This window comes from Hipposideros armiger, unplaced genomic scaffold, assembly GCF_001890085.2.
Source record: "Hipposideros armiger isolate ML-2016 unplaced genomic scaffold, ASM189008v1 scaffold_9, whole genome shotgun sequence".
Taxonomy (NCBI): domain Eukaryota; kingdom Metazoa; phylum Chordata; class Mammalia; order Chiroptera; family Hipposideridae; genus Hipposideros; species Hipposideros armiger.
In genome coordinates, this window is record NW_017731359.1 from 3812881 (window position 1) to 3829113 (window position 16233).

Below are 16233 nucleotides of genomic sequence, written 5' to 3' on the forward strand. Positions count from 1 at the left end.
GTGAGTATCTCTGTCTGCAGGAGCGTCACCAGTGGGGCAAGTTCCCACGATCACAGCTAGCAAAGGCAAGCCATTAGCCCCCCCCAACAAGCTTGTCGTGTAAGTGATTTCTTAAACGTTCTGTTTAGTATGGTTTCCCCTCAAAAAGGAAGGAAAGGAAAGCAAATGTCAGTGTTTGTGTGTGTTACTTAAAAAACCAGAATATTATTTATGATTATCTCAACTTTGAAGAGGAGAAGGAAAGGTCATACTGAATATGTTTAGGTCTAGAATTCAGTTTGTTTTAGTTTAAAACTTTTAAATAATACCAGGTAATTTTGAATGCGATTATGAACTGGCCATAAAAATTTTGTGCCTAATAGTCTTAGTTAAATGGTTTCTCCCTAAATAGTAGATAAAAACAGTTGAGGCAACGATGATTTGGTGATTAAGTACCTGATACTCTCACCCTCAGAGGACTCAGGAGTAAAGAACCAGAGAAACACACTTCTGACTCTGATTTAATGAGAGAGAGAGAGAAGAGAGAGAAGAGAGAGAGGGAGAAGTGCAGGCCCCTGTAACAATGGGTCTTATTCTGATAGGACATGATCTGGGGCTAATTATTAGCAGAACTCTGAGCTGGTCCAGGTGGCTTATTACAACCACCCTGATGTCTCGATTCAACTAAAATCCTTCCGGGTAGCTATAAATACATTATCCACTTCAATTTACAGATAAATCAGTGAAAAATTTAATATACCGATTTCACTGAACAGAGTTATCAGAAGTATAAAAAGACACACAACAGCAGCATTCAAAGACAATCACGGGACATCAGATATTGAGTTTAAGAGACAGGAAAACACTACAGTTTTTGAGGTAATCTAGGGAGGGAGATAAACATTCAGCACTCAGCAATGGGTGCTTTGTGTTCCTTTTATAGGTACAATGTGGGTCGATGTGGGCTGAGCTGAGGATAAGGAGAGCGGCTTCATGAGCCTGGACCCAGAATAATTAGAAAACATACACGAAGACTCACTGTCCAGTGGAATTGAGAATTATGTCTTAGTTTGTTGGTTTGTTCATTATTTCATTTGTTCAGATTTTTAAAAATTATCTGCTCTCACAGGGCAGCAGGATAGACAGACAGGTAATCACAACCAATCTATGCTGGGAAAAAAATTGTTTTGAGCACTTATTATGGGCCAGATACTGTGTTAGGTGTTGGGAGATACAGAGCTGAATAAAAAACGGTTTCTGTTCAGACAAGTGAGAGAGAAAGAAAAGTTAATATTATGAATACAGTAGAATGAAATAAGTGCTGTAATAAACAGATGAACAAAACGCTGTGGGATGTGGGAGCATAGAGAAGAGTGTAGATTAACTCTGGGGACGTAGAAAAGCCTTAATAGAGGCGCTATTTCAGTTGAATCTTAAATATTGGGTTGTCGGAAAAGTCATGACGCATTTTTGCAATGAGAAACATAGAAAAAATACGTCATGACTTTTCCGACAACCCAATAATAAGAAAAAGTATAACAATAATAGCCACTTTGTTGAAGTACTTCAGATTTTAACTAGAAGTACTTTGGATTTTAACTCAGCTAAAAATTAAAAAGACGAAAAAACAGGGCCGACCGAGTGGTGCGATGGTTAAGAACTGGCTTGGGACACCAGAGGGCCCTGGTTCGGATCCCACATACGAGGGCCAGTGACACTGCCCTCCACAGCTAAGATGCTAAACAACAGCTCAACCTGGAGCTGGGCTGCCGTGAGCTGCTGGCGATGGCGTAGGCAGCAGCCCCTGCTGCAGTGGGTTGCCATGGGCTATACCGTGTGTAGCCAGCAGCCAGCGTGAGCGGCCATCCAGAAGCCGGTGACTGATCTGCCTCGCCCAGGAAGAGCGCAATGATGGTGCCAACTTTGGCCAGTGAAGCAATGTCTTCCACAACTAGACTGAAGAACAAAAAAACGACAACTTGTCTGTTCCCCTCCCCCAACTCCCCAATAAAATCTTAAAAAAAAAAAAGGAAAAAACAACAAAAAAAAAAAAGAAAAAGAAAAAAATTAAAAGAATAAACTTTCAGGGCTTTTTGTAAAATTTATTACCAAGTAATATGTTAAACAGACATCCTCATATCTTTGTAAGATTCATCTTATCCCTGAGACCTACTTCAATCCCACCCACAACCTGGGGTAGGGGTCAGGGGCAAGGTGGTGATCAGAGATGGAGCGAGGGGTGCTAGGAGAGCAAGGTCTATGTGCAGACCAGTCCCATAACACCAGAAATCTCGAGTTTACGACATGTACTCATCCAAGTTCAATCATTCTAAACAAAGTTCTCAGAGGAGAATTTCCCTGTATCATGAATAATCTGCACTTGAAAATTCTCTGACTTCACCTTCAATGTTTCAATTATTGTACTCATTTCTTTTTAATAGCTTTGTCGATATATAATTCATATACTTTACAATTCACCCATTTAAAGTAAACAACATGATGGTTTTTAGTATAATCAGAGTTGTATATATTCAATTACTTTTAACTAATATACAGTTTTGACTGCTTGATAATATAAATTATTCTGTTTTTCATTTGAATATCTAGCTTATTGTTCCCAACCTGTTAAAGGTCCAAATAATCTGTGGACCTTTTAATGCCCTAGTCAACTGAGTTAATAACCTATGGAGGTACAACTTGGGCATCAGGATTATTAAAAAGTGCTCCAGGTTATCCCATTGCGCAGCTGGGGTTGAGAACCACTGATTTACAGCATTAATGCCTGTATTTTAATTCCTGATGATTATGCTACCCTTAATTAGTTGGGCAAATATAAACACTGGGACCGGGACAAGAGAGTCAATATTTGGGCCCCAGCACAATCTATTATTTTCAGCCCTAGACTTCACAGGAAATCCTCAAACTAAAATTCTAATATTTCCCCCAGCTTCTCAACAATATTATATTGCAAAATTCTTTAGTGATGGTTTTAGTGCAGGGGACTAACTGATGGTCCCTTAGGCAAGAAATTAAAAATTATTGTTTTTCCTGTTATACAAGTATGATATAACTTTAAAAATGCAAACAAGATAAATGTAGCCTATAATTGCACTTGGAGTTAGGGATGGAGTGAAAGCCGGGGATGTCTATGGCAAAAATCACTTGGGCGTAAAAGGCAACGCCCACCTCACCAGCTAAGAGTGGATAGCAGGCTCCACCCATCCTCTCCTCTCCCCCACCTGTTGCTCTTCCAGGCTAAGGCCAATCCCTCCACTTGTGCTTTGATCTTATCCACTCCCACCTTCTCAGACACTGAACAAGTCTGATCATTCCTTCTTCCGCTTGCCATTTTCAACATCTCCCTCTAAATCAGATCCCTTCTATTAACTTTTTAAAATATTCAAGTCTCTCTCATTATTAAAAGAAATGCCACTAGTCAACACCTTACCTTCTTCTTTCCATCAGTCCCCTCTCCTCCTCACAGCAAAACTTCTTGGAAAAGCTGTCTGCACTCAGCTTATCCATGTTTCACCTCCCATTCAATTCTCAGCCCTCTGCAATCTGCCATCACACCACCAAGCGTCTACCCCAAGGGCACCAATTATCTCCATGTTGCCAAATCCCACTGTCTTCTCCAGCCCTCGCCTCACTCATTGCTGGCTGTCCACCCAGCTTCTATGTTTCCATTCTTCCTTTACAGCCAAACCCTGATTTTATTCAGGTTTCTACTTTCTCTTTATGTGTTTCAGGGAGGCGGTGACCTCGACTTTGAGGGTAGACAGCCTCTGGGCCGGTTAGCCTGGCTTTCCCCTGGTGACTGGCATTGGTCCAGGGTGTGCCTATGAACCAAACTGGCTGAGATTGAAAAGAACATGACTGGGAAGAGAAAACAGCACCCCCGCCTCTTTTACTCTTGCTCTCTTTCTCTCTGTTATGTAAGATAATATATTTCTTTAATGTTTAATCTGGCTTTAGAGGGCATTTTATGTTATTATACTTTCAGCCTAAATCATCCCGACTGATACATTTAACCCTGCTGGCCATTCCTCTCCTTGAAATAGTCTTCCTTTGGCTACCATGGCACTTACTGTCGCCACCTGCCCTGGTTTTCCTTCTGCTCTATTACTTAACAATCTGCTAAGTGGAAGGGGACATTGGCTTTTTCAAACCACAAGGATACAGTTGAGTGTAATGATATACATTAAAGATAACTTTCTAAGCAGCTCCCTAATAATAAAAAAAAACTTTAAAGCTAAAAGAAAAAAAAGGCTCATTAACTAATAATAAATCTATTAGTGTTACACCAAGATGGATACTGGTCAATACAACTTATGTTTTCTACTTTGTGTCTTTTTCAATGAGCAACTGCTGGTGGTTACTAGTGTATCATGAAAGACAAAGACCCTAAGTCAAAGAAATTCGATGCTGCAAATCCTGAGAATCTTGGGCTACTGTTTCCGCTACTCTGGGGCCAGTTACTTGGCAGGAGGGCTCTGGGGAGCTCCAATGTTTATAGCAAGACCCTTTAGCAGCTGCAGTACAGTGTGGGCTCTTCTGGGCATTCCAGAACAATCCAGAAGGGAGTGGGCTTTGCAGGTTCAACCTGGCCTGACTGCCCAAGACTCTCGGAGAAAGTGTGGGGCACGTAGGAAAAGCCAGTCCATCAAGTATAACCAACTGGCTAATCACACCCAGGGTTACAAACAAGAACATGACACTACCTTCCTTTCGTATAACTATTTGGTGAAAGGCATGAAGTAGGCCTTATTTATTTTTACTTCCCTCGTTACAAGGCACAGAGTTTTGTAAATAACAAAACACTCAGTAAATATCTGTTGATTTAATAAATTAAGAGAAACTAATAACGCATATGTCCTCCAGGAGTTTAATCTGGCCATAGGCCTGAGTCATTTAGAGGCGGGAATGCAAGGGCTTGAGACACTGATTTTGGAGTCAGATGTCAAGTCCCAGCCACACTAATCCCAGTTCCTTCACCTTGAAAATGGAGGTAATAAAACTTGCCTGAGAGAGTTGTGTGTTAGGATTAGATAAATGTATCTCATTTATGACTTATTACAGCCCTGACATGTGACTATTATTCTTTCTGTTTCTGTCCTTCCTACTTCAAAGGCAGGGGCTATGCCTACCTTATTTGTTTTAGTACAGCCAGTAAAAGCACTCAATCAATATTTGCTGAGTAGATGAATAAAAAGGGATTCAAGAGAATTTCTCCAAAATTGAGAACAACATGGTTAGAGCAAACTCTTTCCTCATGTATGCTAACAAAATAAATTACCTTTAAATGCCCATATTCTCCTCTTGCAGATTTTCTGCATATTTATTAATGCAACTCCTACCTATAGCTACTGTTTCTTAGTCTTCATATCACCAAAGCTACAGAAACATAAAGTATCTTCATAAAGTTCTTGTATGATTTAAAAACTTGAATAGCTTGAGTAATTGGTATAATGAAATTAAGCCTTTAAAAACATACTTATTAAAGTTCAAACAACTACACACATATATATTTTCATATTTTCAATTCCTGTGACAAATGGAAATTGGTTTTATGTACCTGAGGGAGTTAACTGCATACTCTGCTTAGTCACCTTGAAGCTCATATTTGCTAGAAGGAAAAAGTCCTTGTGTACCAGAAGGATCACTGACCAATTCTATTATAACTATAATCTAATCAAGGTTTAACACTAATAAACATTATGAACATCACGTATTGCATTCACTAGTCAAATCTTGTAGGTACTCACTGGAATTTTTCTGAATGGATAAACTATAACCAAAACACATAAGAGACAAGAAATAGAGCTTAATTGGTTTCTTTTTGTCAACTTCCTGACTTTCTTTAGGCCATGAATATCACAATGTGCCACAATTATTCTGAAGCTCCCAATAATTTAACAGAAGGTGGTAACATGTATCTGAAGGACATGCTGCCTTAGGTATGTATGTATGTGTATGTGTACCCTAAGCATACACATATTAAGACATAACAGACGAAGTGTGTGCACACGAGTACACATACACATTTTAAAAAAACTCTAGCTCTCATCAAAACGTTTACCTTCAGCCAGTTTAATATGTCTGTCACAGCTCTAAATACAGAGTATGTGACAAATAGGTACAATATATCAGTTGACCTGAATTATGGAAATGAAAGTATTACTAAGGCAATATTAAAACACAGCTGTGAATGAGAACAAAAAAGTTCAAAATTACCTAAAAATGTTTCTTTTGTCTATTTAAAAATACAAAGAACCAGCCAGTCCTTATTCTCCCTCTCCTCAAGCCATCTGCATTTAAACAACTGTGAGTCAGAGGTTGGATAGATTTTTATTTCCTGCAATGTGAAGTTTAGCTGCCAGACACTACAGAAACAACATGAAACTAAAAAATGTGAAAAATCCAAGCTGCACACTTTGTTTTGGGAAGCATGTCTCTCTGGATCCTTGAAGAAGATATGATGACCCTCAGATGCCTGTGGAGGGCCTGAGTGTGCTGCCCTGACCCCCCGGGCTCCCCACACCCACAGGAACACAGAGCATCGCAGACCTGCATGAGGACTTGATCATCCAAGAAAGCACATTCCGTGGCCAAGACTAAAACCAGAGCCGCACAGCCCTTAATGTGGTGACCAACCACTCAACAGAGAAAACAGGCAGGAGATAGACAAGTGAGAAAGACAGTGTGGGTGTAGTGGCTTTGGTCAAAATCCATGGTGGGCTCTTACTAGTCATTGGTGTCAGTGCTTGAATCAACATTGTGGTTGTGAAGAAAATAGCGAGCAGATCCTAAATAGATAAAGAAATGCTGTCATTCTGACAATACTGAAAAACTGTCCCTGGGCCACTGTTAGATGATGGCCCATAGAAATGCTGCCCACAGAGTTCCCTCACTTTCAAAAAAGCAACTGAAAGAAAGATAAATCATAAGACATTCTGCTCTTGAAAGATTTTCTCTTTTTATATCAATTCTGTTAAAACTAGGTTTATAAAATAAAATCATAGAAGCAAAATTAAGTAAACCAACTTACAACCAAGTAATTCTAATCATATTAGAAACTGTAATTGTATCTTCATTTTGACTATTCTCTGTTCTTGTTAAAATGAAAAACAATCTGGAAATGTCTATACGTATACTGGGGGTGCCAAAAAAATGTATACACATGACTTGTTTTCATCTTTTGTTGTCGGTAGATGTTGAGTATTATAATTTTAATAGTTTTTTTTTCTTTCTTAAAATGTCTATACATTTTTTTGGCACCCTGTGTCTGTAGTACATAATACATACACACAAATACATACATCTGAAACCATACCCCCAAATTCATACAGACTAACCACAAGAGGGCGCTTTAAGAATGGAAAGAGACCACCAGACTTTTTCCTCTAGATGCTTATTTCAGCATTAGGCACACATTTTCAAACTTTTGAAGAGAAATTCCTATTCTTTATTTTTCTATTACCACAAGCTTTGCAGATGCTCTTATTTTAAGGGTCTATTCATATCTTAGATTCCAAATCTTCTTAACTAGAAGGTCAATGCATCTGATGCTTAGTAAATGAGTCCTTACGCTATTAAATACAGATTAAAATGATGGAACAGCAAAACCGCCATCTTGTACCCAGGGTTTTACGAGTGTGTTCAGAACCAAATACAAGGCTTAGGAAAGCTTTGCTGCTGAAACAGAGAAACCTGTTTTGTTTTATCATGATCACTCTAAGCTGCCGTATTTCAGAACATTTTTATGTCTGGCACACACGACAACGGTTTTTACTTTAAAACAAAGTACATATAACAGTTCCATTTAATTACTATTAGAAATGAGATGGCAGGCTGTATACCTAGAGACACTTCCTTGATCAGCTCAGCAGCAGCATGGCAGCCCTGAACAAGTACCCTGGTCCAGGTGGACAGATCCCGATGTGTTTCCACCCTGAAGAGATGCATCTCGATGCCTTGCCGAGACCCTGTCCTGGTAGCAAATGTAAGGTCAGATCCAAGTGAGGGTGATCGACATCCAGAGCCAGAATGAACCAACCTAGGACCACAGACAGAGCAAAGATCAAAAGTAATTAATGCATTGTCAGAGGGAAATGTCAGTAATTTATGCTGATCGATATGTAGAAAATGATAAAAGCCTTGAGCAGTGTTTGGAAAAGTACATTTCAAAATCAGGTTATAATCTTTCAAGTAGATACCATTCTGTTCTCCCATAAAATGACCCTTGCTGTCATAGGCAGAACACTGGGCTGGTGGGCCAAGACGTCAATTTTCCACTGGTATTTTTATTCCAAGAGGCTATGCATATCAAAAAAAGATTCAGTTTTGATTAGGAAATGATAAGCCTCCACATATGCATAGCCGCCCTCATTATCAGCATCATTCATCAGAATGGTACATTTATTACCAAGGATAAACCTACACTGACATATCATTATTACCCAAAATCCAGTTTACATTAGAGTTCACTCTTGGTGCTGTACGTTCCATAGGTTTTGACAAATGTATAACAGGTATCCATCATTATAATATCATACAGAGTATTTTCACTGCCCTAAAAATCCTCTGTGCTCTCCCTGTTCATCCCGCCCCCCGCAACTACTGATCTTTTTGTCTCCATTGTTTTGCCTTTTCTAGGCTGTCATATTGCTGAAATCATACAGTAAAAAGCCTTGTCAGCTTGGTTTCACTCACTTAGTAATATGCATTTAAGATTCCTCCATGTCTTTCTATGGCTTGATAACTCATTTCTTTTTAACGGAATAATATTGCATTGTCTAAATGTGCCAGCAGTTTATTTATCCATTCACCTACTGAAGGGCACCTTGGTTGCTTCCGTGTTTTGGTAACTATGCATAAAGCTGCTACAAACATTTGTGTGTAGGTTTTTGTGTGAATAGAAGTTTTCAACTCCTCCGGATAAATACCAAGGAGCAGAACTGCTGGATTGTATGGTAAGAGTATGTTTGTAGCAAAATGCCAAACTGCCTTCCAAAGTGGCTGTACCATTTTGTATTCCCACCAGCAATGTATGAGACGTGCTGTTACTCCACATCCTCACCAGCATTTGGTGTTTTCAGTTTTCTGGATTTTGGCCATTCTAATAAGTGTGTAGTGGTACCTCGTTTTAATTTGCATTTCCCTGATGACATATGATGTGGAGTATATTTTCATATTCTTACTTGCCATTTCTATATCTTCTTTGGTGAGGTGTCTGTTTAGGTCCTTGGCCCATTTTTTGAGTTGTTTGTTTTCTTATTGTTGAGTTTTAAGAGTTCTTTGTATATTTTAAAGAACAGTCCTTTATCAGATGTGTCTTTTGAAAATATTTCTCCTAGTCTGTGGCATGTCTTCTAATTCTCTTCATATTGTCTTTTGCAGAACAGAAATTTTTAATTTTAATGAAATGCAGCTTAACAATTATTTCTTTCATGGATGCCTCTGGTGTTGTATCTTAAAAAGCCATCACCATACCCAAGTTTTCTCCTATGTTATCTTCTAGGAGTTTTATAGTTTTGCATTTTATAGTTAAGCCTATGATCCATTTTGAATTAATTTTGTGAAGGGTGTAAGGTCTGTGTCTAGATTAATTTTTTTGCATGTGGATGTCCAGTTGTTCCAGCATCATTTGTTGAAGATACTTTCTTTGTTCCTTTGCCAAAGATCAGTTGGCTATATTTATAGGGGTCTAATTCTGGGCTCTCCATTCTGTTTCATCTATTTATTTATTCTTTCACCAAAACTACACTGTCTTGATTAGTGCAATTTTATAGTAAGTCTTGAACTTGAGTAGTGTCAGTCCTCCAACTTTGTTCTTCCATACACTGTGTCCTTTGCCTCTCCATAAAAACTTTAGAATTAGTTTGTCAATATCCATAAAATAACTTGCTAGAATTTTTATTGGGATGCATTGAATCTATAGATTAATTTGTGACAAACTAACATTTTGACAATATTGTCTTTTTATCCATGAACATGGAAATGGAATATCTCTCCACTTTAGTTCTTTAATTTTGTTCATCAGAGTTTTGTAGTCTTCCTCATACATATCTTGAATGTATTTTGTTAGATTTATACCTAAGTATTTCATTTTGGGGGTTGCTAATGTAAATGGCATTATGTTTTTAATTTCAATTTCCACTTATTCATTGTTAGTATATAGGAAAGCAGTTGACTTTTGTGTATTAACCTTGTATCCTACAACCCTGCTATAACAGCTCATTAGTTCCAGTTTTTGTTTTTTTGTTTTTTAAAAATTTTTATTGGGGAATTGGGGAAGGAGAACAGACAAATTGCTGTCCTTTTGTTCTTCAGTCTAGTTGTGGAGGACGTTGCTTCACTGGCCCAAGTTGGCACCATCATTGCACTCTTCCCGGGCAAGGCAGATCAGTCGCCGCTCACGATGGCTCACGGTGGCTCACGGCGGCTTGAGGGCCGCTCACGCTGGCTGCTGGCTACACACGGTAGCCCATGGCAACGTACTGCAGCAGGGGCTGCAGCCTGCGCCTTCGCTGGTGACTCACGGCAGCCCAGCTCCAGGTTGAGCTGTTGTTCAGCATCTTAGCTGTAGAGGGCAGTGTCACTGGCCCTCATATGTGGGATGTGAACTGGGGCCCTTTGGCGTCCCAAGCCAGCTCTTAACCAACGCGCCACTCGGCAAGCCCTCCAGTTTTTTTGTTGATTCTTTTGGATTTTCTACATAGATGATCGTGTCATCTGTGAAAAAAGAAAGTTTAATGTCTTCCTTCTCAATCTGTATACTTTTAACTTTTCTTGCTTTATTGAATTAGCAAGGACTTCCAGTATGATGTTGAAAAGGAGTGGCAAGAGGGGACATCCTTGCCTTATAACTGAACTTAGTGGGAAAGTTTCATGTTTGTCACCACTAAGTATGATGTTAGCTGTAGATTTTTGTAGAGTTTATCAAATTGAAAGTTCCCCTCTATGCCTAGTTTACTGAGAATTTTTATCATGAATGGGTGTTGGATTTTGTCAAATGCTTTCCTGCATCTCTTAATATGATCATGTGATTTTTCTTCTTTGGCTTGTTTATATGATGAGTTATATTAATTGATTTTTGAATGTTGAACCAGCCTTGCCTACCTGAAACAAATCCCACCTGGTTGTGGTGTATAATTCTTTTTATACTTTTTTGGATTTGATTTGCTAATATTTTGTTGAGGATTTTACATCTATGTTCATGAAAGATACTAGTCTGTAGTTTTCTTGTAATGTCTGTCTGGTTTTGGTATTAGGGAAATGCTGGCCTCATAGAATGAGTTAGGGAGTATTGCTTCTGTCTTTATCCTCTGAAATTGATTTTAGGGAATTTCTTTCTTAAATGTTTGGTAGAATTCACCAGTGAACTCATCTGGGCCTAGTGCTTTCTGTTTTGAAAGACCTTACCCTTCTCACAAAAAATTAACTCAAAATGGATCTTAGATCTAAATGTATAATACTTCTAGAAAGTATTATATATACTTATAATATATAAGTATAATATATGAAACATATAATACTTCTAGAAGACATATTAAGAGAAAATCTAGGTGACCTAAAAAAATACACCAAAAGCACGATCCATGAAAGAAAAAAATCAGTAAGTTGGACTTCATTCATTAAAAATTTCTGCTCTTTGAAAGACACTGATAAAAGAATGAAAAGACAAGCCACAGAGTAGGAGAAAAAAATATGAAAAACACATATCTGATAAGGGAACTGGTATCCAAAATATACAAAGAATTCTTAGAACTCAACAATACCAAAAGAATTGAAAACAGGCTCTAGAAGAGGATATTTCATGTCCACATTCACTGTAGCACTATCCACAATAACCAAGAGGTGGAGGCAACCTAAATGTTTATTGGCAGATGAATGGCTAAAGAAAATGTGGTGTATACATACATTAGAACACTATTCAGCCTTAAACATAAGGAAATCCTGTCATATACTACAACATAGATGAACCTTGAGGGAATTATGCAAAGTGAAATAAGCCAGTCACAAAAAGGCAAACACTGCGTGGCTCCAATTATATGAGGTATCCAAAATAGTCAAACTCAGAGAAACAGAAAGTAGAATGTGGTTACCAAGGACTGGGTTGGCGGGGGAAATGGAGTCTCAGTTTTGCAAGATGAGAAAGTTCTAGGGATCTGTTGCACAACAATGTATGTATAGTTAACATTACTGTACCATACATTTAAAAATGCTTAAAGTTGTAAATTTTATGTTACATATTTTTTACCACAACTAAAAAAAAAAAATCTTTGGAGAAAAAAAAAATGGGCAAAATATCCGAACAGATACCTCATCAAAAATGATATACAGATAGCAAATAAGCATATGAAAAGATTTTATTAGGGAATTATAAATTAAAGCAATGATATACCACCACATACCTATTAGCATGGCTAAAATCTGAAACACTGACAGCACAAAATGCTGACAAGAACATAGAGTAATGGGAACTGTTATTCATGCATGCTGGAGTGCAAATTGTATAGCCACTTTAGAAGACAATTTGGAAGTTCCTTACAAAACATACTATTACCATATGATCTAACAATCATGCTCCTTGGTGTTTACCCAGATGAGCTGAAAATTTGCATCCACACAAAAATGTATACTTGCACACTAATGTATACACCTGGAAAAATGCTATTCATTTACTGGAGAAGTGTGCAGGCAGAACAGGTTTGTCAGGGAAGCACAAGATTTGTTTTTTGAAATATTAAGTGTAGGATAGCGATTAGCTATTAATTAGGTTTGCACCCAGGAGAACTAAAAACATGTGTTAGCACAAAAACTTGTTCACAAATGTTCATACAGTATTATTCATGATAGCCAAGAGTAGAAACAGCCCTAATGTCCATCAACTGATGCATCAACAAAATGTGGCCATAGAAAGGAATGAAGTTGTGACAAATGCTACAACATGGATGAACCCTGAAAACATTATGCTAAGTGAAAGAAGCCAGAAATAAAGGGCTATAAAATGTATGATTCCATTTATATGGAATAGGCAAATCTATAGAGACAGAAAGATTTGTGGTTGCCTAGGGCTGGGGGAGCGGAAAAGGAGGAGTAAGGAGTTTCTTTTTGGGTGATGAACATGTCCTAATACTATTTGCTGTGGTAATGGATGCACAACTCTGTGAACATAATAAAAATCATTAAATTTTATACTTTAAATGGGTGAATCGTATGGTATGAGTTACATCTCAATGAAGCTGCTAAAAAAATAACAATGAAGTATACACTTGGAAAAAACAAGAGAAAAGCAATTTTCCTTAAGGTCATTAAATTATTCAATGTTTTGTTTCATGATAACCATTTAATATAGCTTAATTTATTCCAAAAATATTTCCCATATAGTTAAGAAGTTCTAAGTAGATCAGTGTAACAGAACAAACATAATTCCTCACTTATAAGGAATCCAGCAGACAATGTTTGCCATACAGGATTTTAAAAAGCTTTTCTGAGGAAAATACAACACAGAGAATAATAATAATAATAATAATAATAATAATAATAATAATAATAATAATATAATAATAATAATGGCTTGTTCTTGGCTTCATTGTAGACGGTATACCCATAATATTTTTCTACAAATTTGTTAATTTCTTCATTCACTCCTCTAATAATAACCTGAGCAAGCATCATCTAAGAGCAAATGGATGCTCCTTTATATTTCCTTTCATTTTCAGGGAGTCATTATTGGTTCAGGTAAAAGGCAAGTGTGTCTCTCAAGGAAAAGTGTGACTCTTCTAATCTACCAACTGGTTAAGCCAAGTTAATCACGATAGTTCTCAATCCTGGCTGTACCCTAGAATCAGATGGTACATAGCTTTTAAAAATTACTGATGCCTGGCTCACACCCTCAATAATTCAGATTTAACTGGTCTAGGGTACGGCCCAGGCAACCTTATTTTATTAAAATTTTTCCAGATGGTTCGAGTGTATAGCCACAGTTGAGATGCACTAAACTAGTGGTTTGCCACCTTTTTGGTCTGAGTACCCTTCTACACTCTTAAATACTACTGAGTACTCCAAAATGCTTTTGTTTATATGGGTTATATTCACTGATATTTACTGTAACTAGAAATTAAAACTGAGAAATTTAAAAATATTTATTAATTCATTTAAAAATAAAAATAAACCTACTACATGTTAATATGAACAATTTAGTTTATTAAAATAATATTTTCCAAAGCAAAAAATTTAATGTGAAGTGGCATTGTTTTAAGTTTTTTGCAAACCTCTTTAATATCCAGCTTAATGAAAGATATGTGAATTTTCATTTCTGCTTCTGTATTGTTGCAGTATGTAGTTCGAGTATATGAAGAAATCCCAGCCTCCCAGAGTATGTAGTTAGAAAAGGAAGCAGTATTTTAAAAACCTTTTCAGATATTTGTGTATCCTTTTGTCCACCAAACCAAATTCAATAAGTGGTTTCTTAAAGGTAAGTTGCAATGTAGAATCTAAAACCTTATTGATAAAGATTTCATATCCTGCTACATTAAAAACCCGCTGGTCTCTTGCACTTTGAATGGATCTTTTTTATATACTTGCTTGATTTTATAACATCGTGTATTGGTCATTTGGAAAATATTTTTTCACTGAGTTATACAGATTTTCCAAATGTTAAAAGCATCTCATACAATATCAAAAGCCACATTTGCTAATCTCATCAGAAAATTCTTTAGGTACTGGGAAGCTGTCAAGATCACAGTGACAGATACAGTTTTCCAGAATTCTAACTTTTGTTTGAAAGCTAGAATTTTATAATTGGCAACAAATACTATTAATGTTTTCCTTAAGTGACAAACTCATTTTGGTCATTTTAGAAAAAATGTCTGACAAATACCCAAGTCTGACTAATCATAGTTTCAACCAGTTGTTATTTCAAGTAAAAAATGGTGTCCCATGAAAAAAAAACAGTTAGGTCAGCTCACAATTCAACTACACATGTGCTTTTGAGACAACCGTCATACTTCCATATATAGCAGAAGTGAATATTAAAAAGATGAATACTCAAGGATTGATATTAAATAAAACTAACAATTTTTAGTGCTTCAACATAAAGACATTTTGAGTTTAAATTGGTATTTTCCCCCCTGCAAATCCATACAATTTGGTGCCAACTGCCTTGATTCATACTAAGGCACCAGCAATTTTACCGACCCTCAGTGCAAATGTCAACAGTGAAAAAAGCAAATAACATTTTAGTAATAGTTTTGAACTCACAGACCCCCTGAAGAGGGGATCCCCAGAGGTCCATTGACAGTATACTCTGAGAATCGCCTCACTGAACTGATTCCCATAGAACCATCATACCAGTTAAACATTAGCTATCTTAGCAAGAGTTAAATAAGTTTCAAAATCACTTCACATATGATCCAAGTAAGACAGAGTGTGGGGAAAGTGACAGGGTGTAGTCTACCATACTCAGTTTGATTGCTAATCCCAAGTCAGACATTAAAAAATATAAAGTCTAGGAGAATTTTTCCTACAGATCTGATTATGAAATATTTGGCAGAGGGAACCTAATTCAAACCAGCTGCTGGAGTCTTGCTGTGCAGCAGTTGGGTAGAACACACGCCAAAAGGCCCCCGTTAGTGGGGAGGCTACGTGAGCTCATCCAAAGGCGTTTTAGCAGCTTTCGCTTCACAAGTCCCATAAGCACACCACCACCTAAGTTTCCACATTGTAAAGTAGCCACACTTTTTTTTGTATCTTTTTCTCCTCCAGGCACAGAAAGTTTATTGGAAAAGACTACAAAATGCATATCCTTCAAAATTCACAGCACTTTTAAAACCAATGTGTTCTATCTCTATCATGTATCTGGCTTTAATCTCAAGAAATGTGTAAAAATAAAAAATAAATAAAAAAATTAAAATCCTCTTTATCACTTTCATGTTTTTCTTAATTCTTCACCAGCCTGAAGTTTCAGCCATTAACACACACACACACACACACACACACACACACACACATGCCTTGGTTTCCAAGAATCTGTAAAGGCACAAGCCAATGCAAATGATAACTCATGTTATTTTACACCACTCTAACAATGTTCTTTGATTTTTGAACTATAATTAATTCTTAATTTATCAGGACTACCTACTTTAGTGGATAATCAAGGTCCTTAATTTCTTTTTCTTTCCTATGTGCTTATGCCATCTTTTTTGGGGGGGTCTCATCCACTCATAAGAGCATGTTCCAAAGTATCAG

The 16233-nt window shown here is 37.2% G+C and overlaps 1 protein-coding gene across 1 annotated transcript in view; it reads right to left on the minus strand.

Moving 5' to 3' along the window:
• Window positions 1-16233, minus strand: part of SNTB2 (syntrophin beta 2) — a 90223-nt gene that overhangs the window by 11438 nt on the left and 62552 nt on the right. The window contains exon 7 of the mRNA XM_019653750.1: window positions 7839-8035. Within this exon, the coding sequence (XP_019509295.1) occupies window positions 7839-8035 (197 nt within the window). The remainder of the gene's footprint in view (window positions 1-7838; window positions 8036-16233) is intronic.